Source organism: Antechinus flavipes, chromosome X (assembly GCF_016432865.1).
Source record: "Antechinus flavipes isolate AdamAnt ecotype Samford, QLD, Australia chromosome X, AdamAnt_v2, whole genome shotgun sequence".
Lineage (NCBI taxonomy): Eukaryota > Metazoa > Chordata > Mammalia > Dasyuromorphia > Dasyuridae > Antechinus > Antechinus flavipes.
In genome coordinates, this window is record NC_067404.1 from 19141189 (window position 1) to 19167375 (window position 26187).

At 34.7% G+C, this 26187-nt stretch overlaps 1 protein-coding gene across 5 annotated transcripts; it reads left to right on the forward strand.

Moving 5' to 3' along the window:
* The first annotated feature begins 494 nt into the window (after positions 1 to 494).
* LOC127542805 (E3 ubiquitin-protein ligase DTX3L-like) lies at positions 495 to 24570 on the forward strand. 5 transcript variants are annotated; one of them, XM_051968627.1, is made up of 3 exons: positions 495 to 698; positions 16661 to 17032; positions 20277 to 24570. In XM_051968627.1, exon 3 carries the CDS (start codon positions 20330 to 20332, stop codon positions 22664 to 22666), a length of 2337 nt encoding a protein of 778 aa, XP_051824587.1. In that variant the 5' UTR covers positions 495 to 698; positions 16661 to 17032; positions 20277 to 20329; the 3' UTR covers positions 22667 to 24570. The 5 variants fall into 5 exon arrangements, with proteins under 5 accessions (XP_051824587.1, XP_051824590.1, XP_051824585.1 ...); XM_051968630.1 differs by having other exon boundaries at positions 16661 to 16732; XM_051968625.1 differs by lacking the exon at positions 16661 to 17032.
* Positions 24571 to 26187: the final 1617 nt, after the last annotated feature.

Below are 26187 nucleotides of genomic sequence, written 5' to 3' on the forward strand. Positions count from 1 at the left end.
AATGTATTTGACTATCCTTTAAAAAAAAAAAAAAGAAATCAATTAGCTGTTTGTTTAGCCCAAATTTTATTCATTTCTTGTTTTATTTTTCAGATTTTTTATGTTATATGTTTTCTTTTCCTAATTTTTTTATCCAGATTTTATTTATTTGTTTTTCCTTTCGGTCTTTCTGTTTTCTCTTTTATTCCTGAATGTATTTGGAAAGATAAATTGTACATAACATTGCTTTCCCTGAATCTTGAAAATATGGGTGTGTTGAGCCATTTTATCAGTTTATTCTAGAGATGATTTTTTTTTCTAATACGTCCTATGTCTTTTTTTTTTTTAATTTCCAGTTCTTCCCCAGTGTCTGCAACATAGTAGGAGCTTAAGTAATATTGATTGTCTGACTGATTTGATCTGCTGGGCAACACCCTCACCACCCCCTCACTCCCCCCCTCCGCACTGCGTCACGATCCGCGTTCCATTGGCTGAATCAAGCCCCGTCTCCCAACGTAATGTCACAGGTCTCCTCCTTTCTGCGGTTTTTCAGCTGGGCTGGGGCATCCAATATTCTGTGAAAAGGGGCTGCTGGCAGCTCAAGCTCCGGTCTCCTCCTGCCCCCGGATCGCCTGCAGCTCAAGTTCCAGTCGCCTCCCCCCGGATCCCCAGCATCCAGTCCCGGTCGAGCCGTCGTGGGAGTGCCCTGTGTGCTGGAGGTAAGACCCGTGGGGCGTCTCTTTTACTCCCTTCCTTCCCTCCCTCCCCAGAATCCCAAAGGGTGTCTCCCGACACCCCAGACCTCCCTCCAGGGCCTTTTGGACTTCCCCCAAGGATGGATCCGTAGCTGGATGTGCCCAGAGGTCTGTCTGTCTGGAGGGGTGGGGTCCTCCGGGAACACATCCAATGACACCCCCTCCCACTTTGGGCGTCTGCCTCTCCACCGTGCCCACCCCTCCACCGTCCCCACCCCTCCTCCCACTTTCCCAGCCTTTCTACTGAGCGAGACCCCGAAGTAGGGACTGATGGATGGTGGTGGGCAAAGAAGATCCGGGCTACCAAACATCTCTTATTTTGGTACCTTTTCATTTCCATTCATTCATTTCTTATTATTCTAGACGCCACAAAATCCCTATCAAATAAGCATTCCCATACATCACACTTCAGGAAAAAAGGGATTGTCCATGCACCTGTTGATCTGTGTAGTCTATTCATAGCTAAGGTTTTTTTTTAATATTTAATAAATTTAATCTGTATTTTTCAAAGCTGCTATTGTTTCTTTCTGGCCTGCCTTCTCTTCTCCTTTGTTTAGTTTTTTTTTTTTTTTTTTTTTAAGATGCCTTAGTGATAGTCTTCCCCCACCCCTTTCCTTCTCCCTCCCTCTCTTCTCCATCTTCTCCTCCCCTCACCTAATTAAAAACAAGAGAAGAAATAAAAAAGCCTTTTTACAAAATATATATATGTATAGTCAAGAAAAACAATTCTCCACTTTAGCTATGTCTGAAAATGTGTCATTTCCTCACCTGTCACAATATGGATTTCATACTTCATTATGGATCTTTTAGGATTTTAATTGGTCATTGCATTGATCTGGTTTTTTAAGCCTTTCACAAGGCCAAAACCCACCTCTTTTAGGCCCACTGAACTGGATGCAGAGATAATATAGCTTTATGAAGCCAACCAAATATTGGCAACTCCCTATTTTAAACACTTAAAAATGCAAAAAAAAAAAAAAAAGGATGATTCTTATATAAGACAGCTAACCAAAATGGGAAGAGTAATTCTCTTATTTTAAAGATTTTTTAAAAAATTTTTTACAAGCCTTTGTCATTTCCTCCCCACAACAACAATAACAATAATGATGACAAAACCCTCAAATAAAGCTGTATATTTCAGCAAAACCAATTCCCATCTTGATCATGTTCAAATAGGTAGGTATTCTGGATTTTCAGTCCATCACCTCTCTGAAAGGAGGTGGGTAGCATGATTCATCTACAGTCCACTGGACTGCATTAATTAGGGTTCTAAAAGCTTTAAACATTCTTTCTGTATAATGTTGTCATTGTGCAAGTTATTCTAGTTCTCACTTCGATGTGTGACAGATTTGTTTTTTGTTTTTGCTGAGGCAATTGGGGTTAAGTTGATTTGCCCAGGGTCACACAGCTAGGAAGTCTGAGATCAAATTTGAACTCAGGTCCTCCTGAATTCAGGGTTGGTGCTCTATCCATTGTGCCAATCTGTGGCAGATCTTAAGAGTTCTTCCCAGTTTCCTATGAAACTGTCCACTTCTTATGGCACAATAAAATGTAATCCTGTCATTATATTCACAGACCACAGTTTGTTTAGTTATTTCACCATAGGTGGACACCCCTTAATTTCCAATTTAGGGCTATTTCAAAAAGCACTCCTATAAATATTTTTTGTATGTATAGGTACTTTTCCTATTTCTTTGCTCACTATGTGGTCCAAGTCCAGTGATGTTTCAGTTGGGCCACAATTTAGTAACTTTGGGGACACAATTACAAATTATTTCTCAGTATGTGTGGAGCAGTTTACATCTCTATTAGCAATGTTTTCTCTATGCCTATTTTCCTGCAGCTTTTGAAACATTTGTCATTTTGTTCATTAACAGTCAGAAGATATTTAAGATCTACTATATGCCAGCCACTATGGTAAGCACTAGGGATACCCATACCAAAAAAGCAAAACACAGTCCCTGTCTCAAGAGTTTACAATATAATGAAGGAAAGTAACACACAAAAGAAAACTAAGAAGTATGTGTAAAGGGGGAGGGATGTGTGTGTCATTTTTCAGTTTCTGCCAGCCTGTTTGATGGCTGAGAGGTGGAATCTCAAAAGTGCTTAATTTACATTTCACTAATTATTAGTAACTTGGAGCCTTATATCATATAGTTTTTGATTGCTGAGATTTCTTCCTTTGAAGCCCATCTCCTCTTCATAGCCTTTAACCATTTATGTATTGGTGAATAGCTTTTAGTTTGATAAATTTGAAGCAATTCCATATATATATATATATATATATATATGGAATTGCTTCAAATTTATCTGTATATGTATATATGTACATACACACAAGTGTAAAATCTTTAATAGAGAAGTTTGCACACTTTTTTCTTTATTGACCTGTTTCCCTTCTCATTTTAATTCCATAAGATTTATTTGTGCTAAAGCTTTTTCAATTTATACAATTGAAATTATTCATTTTCTTTTCTATGGTTGTCTGTAAAGCGTATTTGCTCCAAACCTCTTTCCTTATCTGTAGATGTGAACAGTGATTTCTCCTCCTTGCTCCTCTAATTTTTCCATACCAAAATGGGCTTGCTCTCTTTGCCATGGTAGTGGACACCGCAGATTTTTTAGAATGCTACAAGATGTGAATGATGTTGCCACATGTATTTCGATGGGACAAAATACATATTGATAGCCAAAAACAAAAGGTATTCCCCATTCAATTCTGGATTGAAAAATCTCAAAATTTATGTAATGACAGAGGACAGAGAGACCTCTGAATGTCTAGGGGGTTATACACTATATATTCACCCCATGATGCTATACTCATTATAGCATTAAATTTGTATGTAGTGAACTGGGCACCCTCTCCTAACCCAGGGGTAGAAATGTGATGAAGTGAATACCTCTATTATACCTGTGTCTCTTTTTATTTAAGAATGATGCAATCCCCACGAATACCCTCAGGCTCTTGGATTGAACAGTTGAAAAGAATGGTAAAAGATAGTTGTATTTCTCTCAAAGAGCCAGCCTTCCTGATGGATTATTGGTAATATATAAAAATGATAAATATTTGTTTGGGTATATTTTTTATTATGCTATATGACTGAAGGTGTTCTTTTTTTTAATTAGTTTTTTAACTTGATTTCTTAAATAAACCATCATATTATCTACACAAAGTTGTTTTTTTCTTTGCCAGTGCTTGCTTATTTCATTTCAAGATGTTTAATTGTCTTATTTCTATGCCTTGGTACTTTTTGTCATTTTAAGGAAGTTTCCAGTTATTCCTATGCTTTTCTATTTGTTTGTTTTCAAATAGAAATTGGTATTGTATTTTATCAAAACCTTTTTCAGCATCTATTGCCATTCCTGGCATAAATACAGCCTGATCATAGTATATATTACATAGTACTGCTAATATTTTATTGAAAGTTTTCTTTCTTTCTTTCTTTCTTTTTTTTTTGCTGAGGCAATTGGGATTAAGTGACTTGCCCAGGGTCACACAGCTAGTAAGTATTAAATGTCTGAGGCCGGATTTGAACTCAGGTTCTCCTGACTTCAGGACCAGTGGTCTATCCACTGTGCCATCTAGCTGCCCCGAAAGCTTTCTTATCAATAAATATTATCCAAATTGGAATATGGTTTTCTCTTTTTGAATCCCTGTATTTAGTTACAAAGATCATATCTGTGTCATAGAAGGGATTTTGTAGCATCCCATCTTTACCTCTTTTCTTCAAACAGTTTATGTAGAATTGGAATTAATTGTTGTTTAAATGTTTGGGAGAAATCACTTTTTTTGCTGAATTAAAAAAAATCAACATTCATATTTTATTTTCAATTCTAAATACTCCACATCCCTACATTCCCTCCCTACTCGTTGAGAAATGCAAGCAATATGATATCAATTACAAACAACATATTTTTGTTTTAGTCATGTTGCAAAATAAGAAGCAAGAAAAATAAAGAAAATGAAAAAATATGCTTCAATCTGTACTGAGAGTTGATCATTTCTCTCTTTGGAAGTGATCAAGAGTGATTTAGAGAATTTTTATATGCCTATTAATAGCGTTGATTTCTTTTTCTGAATACTTCTTGTTAATATCAGTTGAAGAATGGTTTGTATTTTTAAATCGTTTGCCTTAATTGCTTTATCCATATTTCTGACAGGTAAATTTTTCCATGCTCTCCTAGTTTTTCTAGATCCTTTACCTATTTTTGACCTAATGTTAACATATAGTGTGAGATGTAGGTTCTTGCCAAGTTTCTGCAAAGTGCTTTCCAGTTTTCCCAGCAACTATTTTGAGATTCTGAGTTTTGGCCCCCAAAGTTTAGATGTTTGGATTTCTCAAACACTAGGTTACTATGGTCATTTACTATTGTGCATTTAATCTATTCTGTTGATCCATGACTATTTCTTAGCTAGTATCAGATTATTTTTAATGATTATTGCTTTGTAACATTTTTAAATATGGCACTGCTCAGCAGCCATTCTTCACATATTTTCCAATGTTTTCCTTAGTATTCTTGACCCCTTATTCATCCAGATGAATTTTGTTAATTTTTTCCTATCTCTATAAAATATTTTTGGTAATTGGATTGGTATGGCATGGAATATCTAAATTGATTTAGACAGAACTGTCATTTTTATGATATTGATTTGGCCTATCCATGAGCAATTAATATTTCTCCAATAGTTTAGATCTATATTTATATGAAAGGTGTTTTGTAATTGTGTTCATATACTTCTTAGTTTTGTCTTGCAGATAGATTCTCAAGTATAAATGGAAGTTTTCTTTCTAGTTTTTTCCTATAGATTTTTGTGGGGAGAGGGGATATAGAAATGAAGTTATTTTTTGTTGGTTTATTTTATATTCTAAAACCTTGCTGAAGTTGTTTCATTATGAAATAATAGTGGGGAAATTGAACATCCTTTTTTCCTTCCTGTCATTAAAGAAAAGATTCTAGTTTCTCCTTTGTGTATTATGTTTCCTTTTAGTTTTAGATAGATACTTTTAGGAAAATTTTAAAAATTCTCTAAGCTTATACTTTGTATGAGATTTACTATTTACAAGTATTGCACTTTCTTCCCAAATTTCTTGAGATAATTGTGTGGTTTTGGATTTTTTTATAAGATTGCATTATTTTTTTTTTCCTAATGTGAACCATTCTTGCTTTGCATATATAAATACAACTTGATCATAATGAATGATTTCTTGGATACATTGCTGTAGTTTGTTTGACTGGTTTTTATTTTAAAATCTTGAATCAATCTTCATTAATGAAACTGATTTGTAGATGGCCTATGTTTTATTCTTCTTTGGTTTATGTATTTGTCATAAAATGATTCTGGTGTAAAATGCTTTTTCAATATGTGAGAATGATTTTTTTGTTTGGGCACTAATTGTTCTTTGAAAGTTTGCTAGAATTATCCTGTGAATCACTGAAGTCCAGGAGTTGTTCTCCCTCCTCACCTTTACATCCTTTACATGTAACTTTATTTCTTTTTCAGAGAGAGATTTCATTATTTAGGAAGTCTATTTGATCCTCTGATAGTTGAGTATTAAATATTTTTTAAAATAGTCCTCTATTTTCTTTTTTCTTAATTTTGGTTAGCCTAAATGTGCATAATAAGTTATGATTAATCTTTTAATTTCTTATAATTTTGTTGTGATTGGCCCTGATTCTTTTCTAATTTGTTGATTTGATTTGATGCCTAAAGATTAATTGGTAAATGTAAAGTTTTATTAATTATATTTTAATTACATTTGTCTAGTTTTGTTAACCTTTTCTTTTTTTTAATTAAGAAAAAAAATTCTGACAAGGCAGTTAGGTTTAAGTGACTTGCCCAGCTAGTAAGTGTTAAGTGTCTAAGGCTAGATTTGAACTCAAATCCTCCTGACTTCAAGGATAATGTCATCTAGCTACACCAATTTTGTTAACCTTTTCAAAGAACCAATTTTTAGTTTCATTTAGCATTTCTAAAGGGTTTTTGGGTTTCTACTTTATTTCTCTTCTAATTTTTATTATCTCCCCATTTTTGCTTATTTTAGATATGTTTATTTCATGGATTTTTAATTTTAAAGTACATATTCAGTTCATTAATCCTCTCTTTTTCTGTTATGTGAATTTCTATTTATAGGAATATTTTTTATATATTTTCCAGGGCTGCGTTAGACATATACTAGAAATTTTCATGTGTTCTTTTAATTATTACCAATTTTTTTTACAGATTTATTAGTTTCTATGATTTTTTCATTAACCCATTCATTGTTTAGGATTTCATGATTAAGTTTTCCTTAGGCTCTAGCGCTTTTGTTTCTGCTTCCTAAACTAATGACTGTTTTTATTGTACATGATATATTAACTATCTCTTTATTTTTACATTGGTTTGTTGTATTTCTGTTCCTAATACTTGATCAGTTTTTATAAAAATTACACATAGTGCTGACAAATATTTCATTTCTTTTGCAGTCACATTTAGAAGGTGCTTATAAGTCTTTCAGCTCTGGTTTCCCCAGAAATTTGTTTAATTCCCTATTTTATCTTTTGTTTCTAGAAAATCAGGAGAGGGACGTTTCCATATACTAGCATTATTGTGTCATTTTTTTTGTGTGTGTTTTCTCATAGTTCAGTTAATCTTTCCCTGATGAATTTGGATGCTAAAGCAATTAAAAATATAACTTTATTGTTTATTGTGGTTTGTTGCCTATTGTTCCTTTCATCAAAATATACTTGTTTGTGTCTTTTCATTTTTTGAATGTTTGTTTTTGTATTGTCTGACAGCATGGTTGAAAGTCCTGCTTTTTTTGGATTTATTTTATGTATAATACAAGTGTTTTCTGTAATACTATTTTTATTCTGTGTATGTCTTAGTTTTTTAAATGCTGTTTCTTATCAGGCACAGACAAATCTATTATTCTTAAATTATGATTCCCCCATACATCTACTATAAACACAAAATAATATCTCTTCAACTCTTGTAAATTAAAATTTTTTTAAATTCAAATTTTTTTCTTAAAAATTTGGATTTTAGGAACATTCCTACTGGCCCCAGAATAAATTCATGAGGGAGAAACAGAGAAAATTTAGAACTCAGTTTAAAAAGAATGTTAAAAATTGTTTTTACATATAATTTGGGGAAATAAAATATTATTAAAAACAGAAAAAAGTGGGAATGGAATCTTAGATTATCAAATTTGCAATTATTTTCCACTTCAGGGATATCATGCTTATTCCAGGATAAAATCATGACCAGAAATATCAGACCCCTGGAGATTTCATCAGCTTAGGTACTCAACAGTTTTTAAGAATCCTAAATTGACTCTTTCTTTCTCTGTTGCTACTCACAATTGTAGCAAAATAAATAAAAACAAAGTTTCTATCAAAGCCTCTGACCTTGGAGAGTTCAGAATTTCCAACTCTTCACTCCTTACCTTTTGCCCTATGTGGTTAAGATTCAAAGAAGATTCTGCTTCCTCCAGAATGAGGAAAATTAATATTATGCTCTATTATTTAACAACAAATATTGCCAATCAGAGTAATATAATAAGCAAATGAAGAGAGTATGGAATAGTTTATCAGATTTGTGGATAAGGAAATTTATAAAAATACAAGTCATTCCCTAATTAATAAATGTTCAAAGGATATGAACAGGCAGCTTTCAGACAAATCAGTCATATAAATAAAATGCTCTAAATCATTATTGGTCAGAGAAATGCAAATATAAAACACCTCTGAGGTATCATCTCATACCCATCAGGAGTGGCTAATATGAAAGAAATGGAAACTATTAGATGTTGAATGAGTTGGGGGAAAACTGGGACATTAATGCATTGTTGGTGGAATTGTGAACTGATTGGGCCATTTGGGAGAGCAATTTGAAACTGGGAGAAATGCTGAAAAGCTGTTTCCACAGTACTGAAGCTTTGAGGTAGTGTGGGATAGTGGGTACCACTGAGGAAGAGGCTTTCACAATGTGAGAGGTTAGGATTCACAGAACAATTAAGTGATCAATAGAAGCCTTGAATAAACAAGGAACTGGGGGGCTAGGAAGTCACAAGTAGATTCAGACAATCAGAAAGAGTCTTGTGGTTTTGAGAAAACCACAAATTTAAGATAATAGCCCATCCAGCTCCAACTAGTTGGGATCAATGACAGGACTTGACCCAATCACTACTGCCTGCTTAATAGGCTAATTGAATATTAAACAACACACCCCATAGGAGGAGTTTTCCACCATTTTTGAACATGGAATGTATGATGGGGGGGCATATTTTAGACATATTAAGGGGCATATCAGAAAGATTGTAACCTGGATGAAATGGACCGATCCATTCTCTGAAGGGAGGAGATGGACCACACTAGCAATTAGAAAGGTTCTCCCACTTCTCTACTCAGCACTTTTTCTTCTCAAAGAGGAGTAGAGCTCTCTTCTGGCCAGAAACATTAAGATGATTCCTTAAGATTCTTCTTTAATAAATTTTCTTCAATATTTGATTTTCAGTATCAAGAGTGTATTTCTAACAAAACTATACCCAAAGGGCTATTAAACATTGAATACCCTTTGATCCAGCAGTACTACTACTAGGTCTGTATCCCAAAGAGATCATGGAAAAGAGAAAATACAAAATTATTTACAAAATATTTATAGCAGCTCTTTTTGTAATGGCTAAGAATTGGAAATACAAAGTGATGCCCATTATTTGGAGAGCTAAACAAGCTGTAGTGTATGATTGTAATGGAACATTATTGTCTATAAGGAATAAGCAGAATGATTTCAGAAAAAAACCTGGAAAGGTTTACGCGAACTGATGTTGAGTGAAGTGAGTAGAACCAGGAGAGTATTGTACACAGTAACAGCAATATTGTTGGATGAAAAAATGTCAGTGACTTAGCTAGTCTCAGAAATACAACGATCCAATATGATACCAAAGGACTAATGATGAAGCATACTGTCCAATTCCAGAAAAAGAATTGATATTGACTGAATACAGACCGAGCATGCTATTTTTTCTACTTTCTTTCATTTTTTCTCTTAATAAAGTCTTCTTGGACAAAATAAATAACATGGAAATATTTTACATAACTGCACATGTATAGCTGATATTTGCTTACTATGTAAGGGAGAGGGAGTAGAGGGAAGGGTAGAATTTGGAACTCAAAATTTACATTAAAATGGTAAAAAATTTTTAAAGAAAAAAAGAGAGTTATACAAAATAAGTATTTATGGTTCATATGTAATTTCATCTTTAATAGGCCACCATCAACTACCATTTTTTCATTTATGTTTATTTAATATTTTAATTTTTCCCCAGTTACATTTAAAACAATTTTTTACATTTGTTTTTAACACTTTGAATTCTAGTTTTTCTCCCTTATCCCCAATTCCAGCCCCCATTAAGAAAGCATATGGGAAGTTATGCAAAACATTTCCATAAAAGTCATTCTATTACCATTTTTTTCATGGAGTTTCCTATAGCCTGGTGTATGGAAGTTTGGGAAATACTGTTCTACCCAAAGAAAGGGAAAGAATGAAATTGAAACAACTAAAGACCACATTGCTATGAGAGTAACATGGCACTCACCCAAAAACAAAAATATTACTATATAATCCATCTCAGCACCTATTTTGTCAAAACCCTCTAGTTCAAAAGACACTCAGTCTGAACTGTAGGTGTTTAAAAAATCTTGTGAGCCTTCACTTGGGCTCTTTGGTCATTGAGAGGTCACTGATCCTTTTTTTGTTGTTGCTAGTCTTAATAAATTAATCATGCTCTCTCAACTGTGACTTTTTGACTGAGATGGCCAGTGTAACAATTTATGTGTTACTGTTAATATAATGTTTTCTTTTTCTGGAGAAAACTATGTCTCAGCATCTCTTTGTTGCAATTTACTCACCATGGTTTTGAGGGCTCCCCAAATTCCTTAGCAGAACCTTGCCCTTCTTTGACCCTTTGTGAAATTTTCCACAAAAGGAATTCTCTGCCAAGAACTTGTGTCTGAATGGACTATTCCTCTGAAAACACAAGATCTTCTCCGGGCAAGGAGGTAAGAACCCCAATGGAAATAACATTATATTAAAAAGTTGTAACTTTGGATTTATATTTTTTTGGGGGGGGAGGAAATGGCAATGAAAACCCTGGTATCTTTCCTGTGGCCAATCCTTTGAAGGAATTTTATTGCCTTCAAGGAACATCTTCCCATAAAGGATCAGGAAGGTAATTGATTTCCTTGAAAGAATTTTGTAATTTTTGTTGTTATTCCAAGCCTGAGGGAATGAGAAAAGTCCTATCTTTCTACCCCAGATGTGATATCACGTGTTTTCATCAGTGTCCTTCAAAATTTGGAGAATTGAAGGAACATATAGAAATATTTCACTCTGGCCCCCTAGCTGTGTTAAGGAATAACCAAAAGGATAGGAAATTGATTTCTATCACACTGTTGTCATAAAAGGGACTGTTGCTTTTGTATGTATGAGTATGAGTGGATATAAGGCTTTTCCCCCTTTTAGTCTAATCATTCTGGGATTGTGGCAATAGCAGCCTGCTTATTTTTGTTCTCCTTAGCAGCACTCAGTGAAAACATTTCTTGAATTTATTTTAGGGAGAAACAAAGACAGTATCTAGATTAGAGGTCTGATAACTGCCGTCTATTAACTTATGAGTGAGTCTCCAAACAAAGTACTGAACCCATTGGCAGCCACATTTATGTTGGGTGAATATGGCATTGTGAACTCCAGGCTCATTGGGGGAATTCTTTATCCTCCAAGGAGTTTTCATTTCGCACCAAAAGCACTGACATAACCCATGGGTTTTTCCTTAGCCATTAATTAATCCTCAATTCTGATGCTAAAAAACTGATATCCAATTTTTTGACAACTTGAACAATCAGAAAGGAATTCCTGCCAAGGTCTCATGAAACATGATTAGATCCATAACTGAGCATCCGACCTGTGGCATGGTTGTTCATCTAAGCATGTGTTCCCTCAGGCAGGTTTCTTGAAATTATTCAAACCTTAAGCAGAGAATTCTGGAAGATTTTCTCCACAAATATTTTCCCTATGTTTCAAATTGGTCTAATGAAAAAATCATTTTAACCAGAATAGATGCTTTTCCTGATAAGAAGTAAAATCCAAAGGTAACTATTGAACCCTCAAATTAAGAGCTAGAGAGAGAACCTCCATTATCTTTGAGTGTATGTGTGTTTCACAGATTCTCCTTAATTGTATTTAAGAATTTTATATGAATGCATACATTTACATATATAAATACTTAAAGGAGGGAAAAAATAAAAGATGGAGAGGGAATGTTAGAATAAGCAAAAATAATATACCAGCAGAATCTCCTTTAGGGAGAAGAAGCTCCTCAAAACAAGGGATAAGGGAGACCTCCCAACTGAGGCAGAAATGACCAAAAAAAATAAGTTTTGCAATATCTGGTTTAAAACAGAAAAATTTAGCTGGTGAATTTTATTATCATAAGCTGAATGACGATGAATGAATGATTAATATATAGAAAGCAAAACAGACTATTGCTATTTGTGGAATGAATTAATTGATCTTTTAAACAAATTTAAATCATCTGATGACATTTTTCCTCTTTAAGAAGTTGTAAGTCATAATTTAAGGGGGTGATAGTTTTTTATTAATATTTTGTTTTTTCTCAATTATATCTAAAAACAATTTTAACTTTCATATTTTTATAATTTTGAATTCTAAATTTTCTTCTACCTTCCTTCACCTGCCACATCATTGAGAAGGCAAGTAATTTGATAAAGGTTACATGTGCAGTCATGCAAAGCATTTTTATATTAGTCATGTGAAAGAAAACACAGATAAAAGAAGCAAGGAAAATAAAAATAGTTTTAAAAAACAGTATGTTTCAATTTGCATTCAGATTCTGTAGATTCTTTCTCTGGAGATAGATAGCATTTTCCATCATAAGATTTTTGAAATTGTCTTGGATTCTACATGTATGTGCCTTTTCTCCAGTTGTAATGCATGTCTCATGGAATTGTGATATTGTTTTGGTTAACAGGGTTGGAATGTGATGAGAGAAAGTGACTCAGACTGGCCAGAGACTTCAGATGCAGGGTTGCTTTCCAATATGGGACCCCTTTGTGTCCCATCTGTATTAGATCTCTGGTTTGGGGGATTTCATCTTAGACTCCTATCTCTTTCAGCTGAATGCCATATCACAAGAGAAATCAAGTTGTCCATGTTTAAGGGGTAAAAGATAAGGCCCTTTATTTTTAAAGGGTATTCCAGGTGATGCAAATTCGAATGTCCAGTCTGGATATTTTGGTTGGATGATAATGGTTTTCTTAACGAGGATAGGATTGGGCTACTGCATTACAGATTTTGCTTGTTGCTAGCTGGAAGACTTGGTCAAATAGAGTTCTGGCTCTCTTTATAGGTATTGTTGGCCTGAGTAATGGTCAAAGATGACTTGGGTGAGCCCAAATCTGTGTGGTCCAGCCAAGGTACAGTAAAAGATGGCTCACCTGATATTTTTGCTTATCCAAACAAAAAAATTAATAAATAGTAGGTATGAATTGCAAATATAAAATTTTAGGCATTTTTTTTGTTATTGTGTGTGTAGTGTGTTCTCTATGGGTTATAAAGCCAAAGATGGCTTTATCCCCACTCCCAAGGATACTACCATGGGCCAAATGGTACAACTACATGATTTTCAAAACCTGCAGGTATCTGGGAAAAGGTTAAAATATCTAGAATTCCAGTCAAATGCACATCTTAAACTTCATTTGTAGATATATAACCTAGGCAAAGATGAAAACTTTCAGTGCTGTTAAGAGAGTCCTTGGAATGGCAATTGCCCTCTATATCATAAATGGTTAAAGAATAGCGAGAAAGTTTCTCTTTTTCTTTTTTCCTCTCCCTCTATCCCTTTCTGACTGTGCATACTAAGAGGACAGGAGAGAAGCAGAGGTGGAAAAACAGTAAGGCAAAAATTATTTGGGATATAATTGATAAAAGAAGTGTCAGGTCAGAATATTGCAAGAAGAAGATACAATTTTAATAATTTCTTAGAATATATATATATATAGCATATATATTTATGTGTGATAGAAAACATGGCCTCTTTGATGATACATAAGCAAGGAAGGCAAAACTAACATGTTGTACTATGTGTTTCCTATGTCGTGTGTCTCTCAAAGTCTGTAATTATCTTCCTGGAGTTTATAAGGGAAAACTTTGTAAGCAAAGCTGTGTCTTGTTAGCTAGGTTTTTAGAAAGATTCTGTTCTCTTCCTTTACATTTCTGAACGAGTTCTTTCCACTACCCTCTACAGTTAAACAGCTGTGAAAGGGAAGTCTTAATAAGTCATCGTGTTTAACAACAATCTATGCTAACATTATAAAAGAAAATATACAGTGGAGTGAATATAGTTTGGAATATGGATGAAATGTTGTATTTGAGTAAGGAAGAGTTGTATAGTCAGAATAATTGGTTTGGAAGATTTGGAAAGACAAATAAAGCTAGTAAGAAAATATGAAAAGTAGATCAGAAAGTTGGGGGACAAATTCTGTCCTGGGCTCCGGATACTCTTGTGTCAGCTTCAGAAAAATTAAGCATCTTGAACATGTTTGATTGTATTGAAAGAAAAGGGTTGAAAAAGTTTTGGCTTTAAGTGGAAAAGTTGTGTTTCATGTGTTTATCTTATTGAAAACTATAATAACAAAAAGTTGATGTTTGTTTCTCTATTAACTTCCAAATCAATTATAGAAAAAAAATGGGAATAAAATTATAAGTAGTGGGTTCTTTTTGAGATTATAAAACCCAGAGTTGAACTAAATTAAAATGTGCCCTTAAGTATGATGATTGGGGTAGATTAAAATCTAGTGTCACACTGCCTCTTTTACAATCTTTAGCAGTGGATTGGCTGGAAATAGTGGAACCCATAATATGAAATGCTTAGAATAAATATGCAAAATACAGTATTGCATAAATTATGAATTGAGATTCATTACCATTTGGAATTTAGTTATTATTAGATTTAGTTATAATCAAATTTATTCTGGCTTTATTTTAAGTGAAAATATGTCTCTTCTAATATGTTTATGATGCATCATCAGAATTTATTATGCCATTTGACATTAAGAGTAATGGGGAAAATGCATGGATCTGAATTTTAGCTAACTAGGTGATTGTAAGAAAGTTAACTCATGATTTTGCAAGGGGAAATGTTAAAGAACTGTCCATGCATATGTTTTGAAAAATAAAAAGCTTTAATAAAAAAATCAAAGGAAAAAAAGTTCCTTGAGGTCAGAGATTATTTGACTTTGTTATTCTCCAGGCAAGCATAATGCCTCTACCTAGTAGATATTTAATAAATGCTTATTGATTGGTTAAAAAAAATAAATTTTTCTGCTATCCATAAAAAAAAAAGAAAGTTAACTCATGTCTCTTTACCTCAGTTTATTCATCTGTAAGGGGATAATAACAGCACCTATCTCCCAGAGTTGTGAGGATTGCATGATTATAAAACACTTACCACAATGCCTACCATAGCTCAAGCACTACATGAATGCTACTTATTGTTATTTCTTTAGTTAAATGTAATTGCTTGATACATGATACTTATTACAGAATGTGATTGGAATACAGTCCCAATGATGATAAAAAAAATTATTTTCTGTGGAAGGTAATTAGGAAATCACTGTTAATGGGTGTGTTCCAAGTCTCAAATACATACTATTGTTTATGGCATTTTATGCTTATAAATTTTCTTATATTGTGAAGTTGTTAACCTGATGTATCTATTATGCTGTTAGAAGAACAACTTTTCATGATTTGGATGTCGTCAACTGGACTGGAACTGGCCTCTAATCTGTGGGTGGCTAAAGCCACACAAAACAGGCTGGAGACAGGAAAATCAGGACACAAACAGAAGTTTAATTAATTTTAGATTGAAAAAAATGCTACCTGCAGGTGAAAGTCCACCTCCTAAAAGAAAGGCTTAATTTTGATAATGCTGGGACCACTTATATATAGGAAAGGGGTGGGCCTACAACAGAAGCATTCTTAGATCTGGAATCTCGAGATAGTCCTTGAAGCTGGCATTTCTTGGGAATATATAGGTATTCTTGGGTCCTCTGTAAATATTCATTGTCTCAAGCTTTAGGGGATCATGGCCAATCTACAGGGCATAGAACCAGAGTCATGTGACAGGGGCAAGAGGGCAGTACCTATCAATAACAAGGAATAGGAAGTGTGAACATGTGATGGACGGCCATGGGAAATAAGGGGAGCTATCTCAGTGAACACCTGATAGTGGTCCAAGCAAAACATTTTGCCAAAGATGATACCATCCTGAGCTTAAAGAATTATTGTTACACCAAGCCCAGGTCACAGCCTGCTTGCTAGGCCTTAGCTCTGGAAAACAGATTATGGCCAAAATATTTTGACAATGTTTTTAGAATATAAAATGAACAACTAAGAGAAGGTGAAAAAAATTGTTTGAAAACTGTTATTTTTTATCAGCCCTGCTAATGCTGTTTTATGATGTTTGGTAATGCAATTTACAAAACTGGACATTTCCATCTTTGCCTATTGTTCAAAGGAAGTTACAGCTAATACCGTTTGGTGATCACTTTTGAAAGTTATAAGAATGTCGTTTGGGATTATGTTATAATGTTAAACCCTAGCAAATATTTTCATAAGTACTTTAAAAAGGGAAAATTGCTCATTGATTAATGTGTAAGAAACAACAAAGAAAAGACCTTGTAGACTCTTCTTATATTGTAAACTTGACAGATTCTTGGAAACCATCTATGTATGGAAGGTCATCAGCTCTGTAAAAAGAACTTGTTGTGGGTTATGGAATGCCTAAAAAATGAAATTGATTTATTTAGAATTTTCAAGTTTGTGTATAATATAGAAGTGATTTCTAATCATCAATCCTTATTACCAGGATGTGTCTAAATTCAAGAAGAAGAAGAAAAAAAGAAAAAAGAAGTGAAGACTGTTAAGTGAAATCTCTCACGTATGTGTAAATCCTGGTAAATTTTTATTGATTATTGCAACTTCATGAGCATAAGAAACAACTATGTAGCCCTAATCTGTGATTAGTAAGACTTGTATTTGAGATAAAAAGCTTTTGGGACTATAACTGATACTGTTTTGAGTTTTGAATTCAGGTATAATTGTCTGATGGATCATTAAATCAGTAATCCACCATTTGAAAGAAATGCCACAAACTACTCAGGGAGTGTAACCCTGAACTGTTAAAGGTGGAGGTGTGTATCTGGGAAAAAGCCATGAAGACAAGCTTGCCTAGCCTAAGGTAGGATCCTTCTGGCTAAGTTTCTCTATTGTATTACTTCCTTTTGAACAGGAATGTTTCCTACCTGGCAATTCCTGAGTCTGGCTATGAGGTGGAATTATTACTGCATGATTGCTTATCAAATCTGACTCTTATCTGAAGTCAAAAAGACTGAAGGATGCTTTATTCTGCTGTATTTGTATGGAATCATTAAGGAACAGTTGTGATGCTGGCTTTTTTACAGAAAATTTTTATAATCACAGCAAGTGGTCAGTAGAAGATAGCACAATACAAGTATGTAAAATCTTACTGTTGTAAGTCTAAAGGTATAGTCATTCCATATCCCCGACAATTAGGTAACTTAGTACTTGGTCACTTACATAATCATGATAAGATTAATTCCCTGTGATAAGATCATTCTTTCTGAATGCTATGGGGAAAATTAGACAAGGGTAAAAGAAACTTGTGAAACAAAGATACAAACAAAATATTAAATCATTATCCCATAAGCTAATACATAGAACACACTTTAGCTACTATATGATCTGAACTATTTATTCAGTCTGGGATTGGAGTCCTTTCTATATCCTAAACAATTTAGGAAATAAATATTTGATCTTGTCATCTGCCTATTACTAGATATATATTTCTGTATAAAATGAGGTCTTGAAATGTTTCAAAATAATGTAAGAACAATTGAGTGTTTTTGCAATAGTTTATGGGATCAAGCTATTACTTAAAATGAAATCAGAAATATCTTCATTGTGGTTTGGAAGAAATTGATTTTAATGTAATCAGTCCTCCTAGAGGAGAACAATTTGTGTTAGATAAATGGAAAAATTCAACTTTATTTAAGATTCTTAATTAATATAGAAATAAAACTTGTTACCTGTCATAAAAGCATGTTTGATTATCAACAACTTATTTGAAATACATTGTCGTGAAATTGATTACTGAAGAGTATCTCCACATGCTATCCCAAGACTTTTGCAACAATGGAAGTTAACTTGGTAATTTTTATGAAAATTCAGTTATCATAGGTCATATTAACAAAAGCGTTTTCTAATACATGTTTTTACTTGAGGAATGGATCCTTATCTATCCCTACTCTTCCTAAGGGGAAAATTGAATAATTGAATTGGAATTAAATTAAAATTTTATTTAAATTTAAATTTGGAGTACTGAAATAATACTTAAAATAAAAATTGTGAAGCAAAAAAAACTGAATAAAATATTAAGGAAACAACAAGATCAAATGGGTAGATGTAATATGGAAGGTTTTAAGAATTCTGCCTTCTGTGGTATTTAAAATACTTAGTTTCTATTTTAATGTCTTACATATATATCATTTTAACTGTAACCTTTTAGCTTGTTAACAATGTTTATGTCAGCTACAGAAGTTAGATAAAAATAGAAACAGCACGGGTATTTATGAACCTAAATTCTCTGAAATTTCAGGTGAATTATGAGTTCCTAATTTGATGTTCCCCTTATAGCTCTGTTACTGATATGATCAGAACCACAAAGGTTGAACTGTTTTCTATCACATTTAATAGTTGTTAGAGAAATAAACTTTGTGACTAGTATTGAAATGTCTCGTAGAAGCTTTCAGCAAAAATGTCTAAAGAATATTTACAGTTAACTTGCATCCAGAAAGGAAGTCCACTGAAGTGGTGCCCCAGAGGATATGATATTTTTCATACTGCCCCAGGAAGAGATATACCAGGGATTGGTTGACTGCATGGTATGGCTGAGGTCCAAGATGAAATATCTTGACTGAATGGATATTGGGAAGGGTTACTAAACTGCAGGGAGACAATGTTTGGTAATATTGATATCCATTATTTTACTCCTTTGGTTTTTATTTCTATATCTGTATATTAAGTTCTCTTGATTTTCTTGATGTTGTATGATTTTTCCCTTTGAATTAGTCCCTGTTTTTGAACATTTTTACTATGACTTATACTGTGCTTTTTTGTTGTTCTGGTTCTGATCTCACATTGTAATTGGAATTATTCTGTGCCCAAGATCTCTTGCTAGTTTTCTGTCGATTGACCATTATCTTTGTGAAATGTTTCTTTCTCTTGTCTCCAGAGACCCTTCCTGGGTAATATCTACTGGAATGTTTTGCTAAAAGTCACTGATATACCCAGGGTTGTCTTTGAGTGGTGGGAGCAAGAGGGGGAAATTAAAGGGTCCCCTGAACTTGTCTTCTTAAGTTGCCATATTTTGCGGAAACACTGGACATGTCAATGATGCCCCCTCTTAGCTGACACTATTGATTTCACTCCAAACTCAACTCCCTGTGTTCTTTAGAGTTGGAAGCCACCAGTCAGTTTGCACCAGATTAAGAAACTGTTTTTACAACTGGGACCCTTATAGTTGATCAGAACATCTCATCTTCATGATCCAGCACTTTCCAAGGGAAAAAGAATGCTCCTTTTGCTATTTTTCTTATTCCTGATTTCTCCTCTCCTTTGGAGGGGATTGATCTTTCCCCCCTTCCATATGACTTCCTCCTTTCCCTGTAACTTAGATATCAAAGCTTTCCCTGCATTCCTAGGTTCCTTAGTATAGGAAGTTCCCATATTCAAATACCTTTCTCTTAAAAAAAAAAAAACACAGTTGCAGTGCATGTCACATGGACTTGTGATGTTGTTTTTGCTTAACACTGTGCATAATATGCTGATTATTTTTTCTGGTTTTATTGATATTTCACTTTGCTATTGATTTGATTTGACTTGATTTTTACAAAACCTCTTCTTTTTAATCATATTAGCTAAAAGTTTATCCATTTCATTAGTCTTTTCAAAGAACTAACCTTTGGTTTTAATTATAATTTCTTTAAAGTATTTTTGTCTTCAATTTATCTCATTCTCCTATATTTTAAAAATATATTTGTGCTTATTTTAAGCTTATTTATTTGTTGACTGATTTTTTCAATAAATATTTTCATTTACATTCTTATTATCTATGTTAATATGTTTGTAAAGATATGATTTTTTTTCTTTCCTTAAGATGGCTTTATTTACATCCTGCAAATTGTTGTATGTTTCATAATCAGAAAAGAACCATTCTTTTAAATAACTATATTTTTAAAAAAATTATTCTTTGAAATTCTCATTATTTAGTATTTCAGTTTTTAAGTTGCCATTTGTTTTTGTCTTACGTTTGTGATGTCAGAACCAATTACCATTTTTATTAAGCTATGGTCTGGGCAGAGAGGTGCCCTTCTTCTCACTCATCTTCCCCCTCTGCTTCCCAGTTTCTCCCTCCAGAGCCCAGTGAACAAACATCACAACCCTGACTCTTCAAATCATGAGTTCCTACCCTGCTCTGATGGCCACTGGCAGCACTGTCCACAGCCCGAAGTACCGGGTTCTAGTCCGAGTGTCTGAGAACTGCCCTAGAATGGAGAGGAAACTGCAAAAGTATTTCCAGAACCCATGGAGATCCGGAGGAGGCAAGTGCAAAGTCAAACTTGGTCCTACAGAAGGCACTTTCTGGGTAGAGTTTTATAAAAAACAAGCCAAGGAAGGAGTGATAGCAAAAAGAGATCACTCTGTGGTTGTCAATGATACATCACACGTGGATGTCTTCATAGAATCAAGTGAAAACCCAGAAGAGAACACCACTTTGGAAATAAGCCAACCTTCCCCTCAGACTCAGTCACTCCCAGAGGAAGTTCCATGTGAGAAGCACCCAGAAGAAGGAGGTGCTGCGAGCTCCTCTAATTCCTTCATTCAAAAGGTATTTCTTTATGTGGAGGCCCAGCTGAACTTCAAGCTTTCTACAGAGCAAAGAGAGAGAATCATTAACCTCTGCCCAAATGTCAAAATAGAGGGAGGACAAGATGGAATTGAGAAAGTGATTGGTGACTACCAAGATATTGAAAAAATTTATCAATTCTTAAATGAGAAGATACTGGGAAATGACCAGAAAGAAGATTTTTCCTACTCGGCCTCAGCAAGAGAAATTGAGCACATTATGTCAGATGAGAGTGATGATCCTATCCTTGACTCAAGCCCCACACAGACAGCAGAAGAGTCAGACCTTATTACAGTTCCTTCGCATCTGTATGAATATTTTAAATATTTCTTTGCCGAAACTCTAGACAGGATAGAAAGTGAGCATCAAGTACGTATCAACAGTACTTTGGTGTATCCCACAGGCAATGTGTGTTTAGAATTTGAACCAGCTAAGTCAGGGGACAGGAAGGGAGCTCAAGAAGCTTTTACCAGAGCATTTCAGAGGGAAATGCAGAATGTGTCCCGTCAGGATGTTCATTTCACAGATAGTAAGCTAGCATTTGATGTCCAAAAAACACTGACTGACATGTTTCAAAATCTCCACGTTAAAGCTGAAGGAAAAGTCTTGATGCTCTGGGGAAATCCACAAGATATTTTAGGAGCTCAACATTTCATTGAAGCAAACTTCTCCCGCACACAACCTGAGGAAATGATGGCTTCCCAAAACATGATGAGGAATGGAATTGAGGTTGATACGGCTCACTGGCGTCTTCTGTGTCAAGAACTTGCAGAAATAGAGAAAACATATGATACTGCAATGGAATTGGTGAACAATCCCCAAACTCGGAAAACCTTCATTGTATTTAAACCAAAAGACAAAGGCTTAGACCTCTCTGCACATGCCTATGAAGATTTCCTTGATGTCTTTCAGATGCTTTCATCTCAGATTGTCAAAGAGGTAGTGGACCTGAAATCATTCGACCAAGAGAGAAAATTTTGGCCTGAAAAGACATTCTTTGAAGACTTTGAAAGAAAGCACCCCCATGTAAACTTGGAGTGGAATGGACAAGAACTGACATTGGCTGGCTTGCCCAAGTACCTTGCAGAAGCAGTGAAATATATTAAAAGATATTTTGGTATTGAAGATCCTGCCCAGCAGAGAGGGCTAGGTTTTTCCCTTGGAGGGAGTTGGAATAGATTCTCCAAGTCCCCCTTGGACAACATTGTTGATGATTTCAGAATGGCTTTACCTGACATTGAGGGATTGCCTAGCTATGGGGTCTTAGGGAGAGAGGAGAAGGAGAGAGAAGAGGATGAGGAAGAAGATGAAGAAGAGGAGGAGGAAGAAGAGGAGGAGGAGGAATGTGTCATCTGTATGGAAGTCATTCATTACAAAGAAGTCCTCCCAAAGTGCAAGCATGCGTTCTGTGGCCCTTGTATCCGAGAGGCTATGAAACATAAGCCAGTGTGCCCTGTATGCCAGACCTCCTATGGCATTCTGAAAGGAAATCAGCCAGATGGAACAATGACAACGTCCTACAGAACATCTTCACTTCCAGGTTACAATTCCTATGGCACTATCGTGATTCATTATGACATGCGGGGAGGCATCCAGACAGAAGAGCATCCCAACCCAGGAAAACGCTATGAAGGAACGAGACGGGTGGCATACTTGCCCAATAATGAAGAAGGACGGCAGGTTTTACATCTCCTCAGAAGAGCTTTTGACCAAAGGCTGATTTTCACAGTAGGACAGTCTCGCACATCAGGCGTCAAGGATGTGATCACCTGGAATGATATTCACCACAAAACTCTACAATTCGGCGGGCCGGAAAACTTTGGTTACCCCGATCCCAGCTATCTGCAACGAGTCAAACTGGAACTGAAGGCAAAAGGAATCGAGTAAGAATGCTGACTTCAAGGATGCCTAGAAAGCTGAGCTTACAAAAGCTGTAGCTGTGGAAAAGAATCAAAACAGTCATTTAAATATGTGTGTGTGGAAATCAGAGAATTTAAGAAAAAATTAATTTGCTTCAGAACAAGTGAAAAGAACTGATACCTATTAGCTTGTCTAATTTCTTGGAGTATTTGTTTTTTTTTCCTTTTTATTAAACAAACTGAGTAGAAATGTCCAAATTGTCTTAGTGAGAACCCAAAGTGTAACTACTCCATGCTTTGCTGCTTGTCTTCATTTTGCCATTACCAGGGTTATGGAAGTTAAGGAATCTTCTATTGCACCCTTTGCAGGAGGTGATGACTGACTCTCAAGTGCATTCACATTTTTATGCTAAACTGTTGGTGGCCTCGGAATTCCCCAGAGTTTGCTCCCTTCTAACTGGAATGGTAGCCAGGAACATTAAAAAGAATGGAATACATCTTGAAGAAAATTAGTCTCTAAATATTTATGAGTACTTCATTTGAGAAAGAAACTATCTGTCCTTGGAGCTCTGGCAAATTTAATGTAACTCGAGGAGTGGGGAACGATGTTTTTGTATTCAGTAAAGTCCAGTGACATCCAATTAGAAACTTCTGTTTGTCATTCAGAGTCCCTTAGAAGCTTTCTCCTTCCTTTACTCTACCACTACGGACTCTGATTCTGTCATACAAGACTCTGATTTTCCTTGCAAAAGAAACTCCATCTCTCTGGATTATACATCTTTACTGAATATTCTTCGAATTGCCTTCCTTAATTCCACCTACTGCATTTCCTGACTTCTTTCATGCCCTACCTAAAATCCCATCTTCTACATGAAGCCTCTGCCAAACCTTACTAGTGACTTTCCTCTGTGGATTATCTCCAAATTGGTCTATATATAGCTTGTTTATGCATAGTTGTTTGCATAGTGTCTTTCCCATTAGAATATAAGCTATTTGAGAGCAGAGACTGTGTTTTGTCTTTCTGTTGTATTCCTAGAACTTAGTATAGTGCCTAGCATTTAGTAGGAATTTGTTAAATACTAGTTAACTATGTGCAGACTTATTAACTTGCCTGAGAATCAGAATCTCCAGATTAATAGGCAATTGGCATTGACGTTTGTGATGCCCTGGTTCTCTTATTCTTTTTGGGGGTCCACCTAGTGGCAGTTCCTCTGTTTGTTTGCCCTTAGTGAGAACACATTCATACCCAAATATTTTCCAACCTTTATCCTCTAAAAAATTATCTACTCAATTTGCCATTATCATAGATACCCCCTCACAAGTGTAGTGTTAGGGCAATAGATAAAATGCCCATTCATCTCTGTGTAAATCCAGCTTTTGTATTTGCTACAAAAATTAAGCAAAAATATTAGGAGCTTACATATTGGCTCCTTTAGCATTGCTTGAGAAATGAAGTAGAACTCATGATTGAGAGAGGTTCCTTTCCCACTTACAAATAATTATTGGTGATAATGCAACACCTTATTGCCATAGAGCAACTATTGTTCAAATGATCTTTAGTTGGAGGTTCTCTAAATAATTTAATCATCTAAATCTGACTTATGTTAGGGGAGGAATGTTAGGGAGGTTAATGACTGTGTCAGATGCTTCTAATAAAGTCAAAACTGTCTTGTGATCAGAAAAAAAAGTTATGATTGTAAAAAAATTATTAACTATTTCTGTGTTTTTTCCATTTGTTTGCGATATTTCTGTGCTCTAAAGTGACGTGGTCAATTTTTGCAAAAGTTCCATGTGCTACTGTGAAATATGTATATTCTTTTGCACTCGCATTAGAATATGCCAGATGTCTTTCTGATATATATTCTCCAATTTGTTCAGTTCCTTGTTTTATTTTTGTTTAATATTCTATTAAAATCATTCCAAACTGAGAAAGAGATGTTGATGTTTTATTATGCGTCAAATTCATCTATACTCTTATCTTTTTATGAGGTACAAATCTACAGTTTCCTCATGTGAGCCAGGAGGATACTTGAGTCTCAAGTGTGGAGAATGCAGGAGCCAAAATTATTGGGGACCCAAATACAGCCTGAAGGCTGGGAAAGCTCAATGAACTGAGATGGACTCTAACTTTCTTCCAAATATCTAGAAAAGATAGTAGGTGAACCACAGGATGCTTCTATTTGGATAAACCCAATACACAAGTGAACTTTATTTAATTTTCCTTCTTTTCTTACCAGTAAAATTGTGTACTACACATGCACTCCCTCCATTTGGTGAGTATTTTTCTGAGTCTTCAATTACTGACTGAGATCCTTCAATTTGAATTTTAGACAGGGTATTGCTTAATACATGGCCATATCTTATCCTTAAAATTACTGATTATAATTTATAATTTATCAATCAGAACCATTCATAGTCTTGACTCATAATGCAGATTGAGTTTCCTTGACTTCGGAGTACTTTTCCAACATGGAGTAAAACTATCACTTTCCCTTTTCATTTTCCTGAACCTGAAGTTGCATAGTACCCAAATTAGACTTTTCCTACTGCAGTTCCAATAACATCCCCTCATAATTTACTCATATGTTCTCTTCCCAAGAAATCAACAAGCAAGTGATAGTAATGATAAAAAGCATGATTTTCAATTAAAGGATCTATTTAAACAGTGACTTTGGAGATACTGAGACAATTTTAAACTGTTTTATCTTTTCTTTCATTTTCTTCCACTATCTTCTTTCTGACTATTCAAATCCTTATGTTAGTTGGAGGCTAAATACCCACTTCAAAGGTACTATTAATCCATTTGTTTTGGATACAGTGTTTCTCAAAATTCCACGGAGTATACTAATTTAACCTACTTCAAAAGAACCTTCCTCTAGCTACCAAAAATTTGACTTTTCAGAAATAGAAGCTTTTCATACATGACAGAAGGATATTAACGTCTTAAGTTAGAGATCTGCCAGCAATGAACAAAGCCACCCATATTTCTTTACCATTTTAGCCAAGGGGAGATACAGATTGTGCACTACCCATTTTTTAGTTTACAACACTCAGGTTCAAATTTTGTCACAACTCTTTAGTTCCCAAGGCATTGGTTGGTGGAGTCCTGCAATGGAGACTTATCAGAAAGTCAGAGTCACTCACTTACCTGCTAGAAAGTGGCCATGAATACCAACAGGGATGTCACTCACCACTCCTATAATACCTAAGAATATTGCCCAGTCAACCAAATTTTCAGGTTGAAATGAGTTTCTATAGAAGCAATTCTTGAAATAAAATAAAAATATTTGAAAAGAGGAAAACAGTATTATCCAGAGTATATTCATATATGTACTGGCAGTCTGCTATCAGTCAATCAGAATTATGCACCTACCCTGTGCCACACACCATGTTAAACACTGGGGATACAATAAGAAGCAAAAGACAACATGCAAAACAAATCTAAATAAAATCTAAACAGAATAAATAGTAAATTATTAATTCTGAAAGCACTAGTATTAAGAGAGAATGAGAAAGTCTTCCTGTAAAAGATGGGACTTTAATTGAGAG

What these genes read in the sequence shown, in the direction of transcription:
- LOC127542805 (XM_051968627.1), top strand. Translation starts at nt 20,330, where the DNA reads ATGAGTTCCTACCCTGCTCTGATGGCCACTGGCAGCACTGTCCACAGC.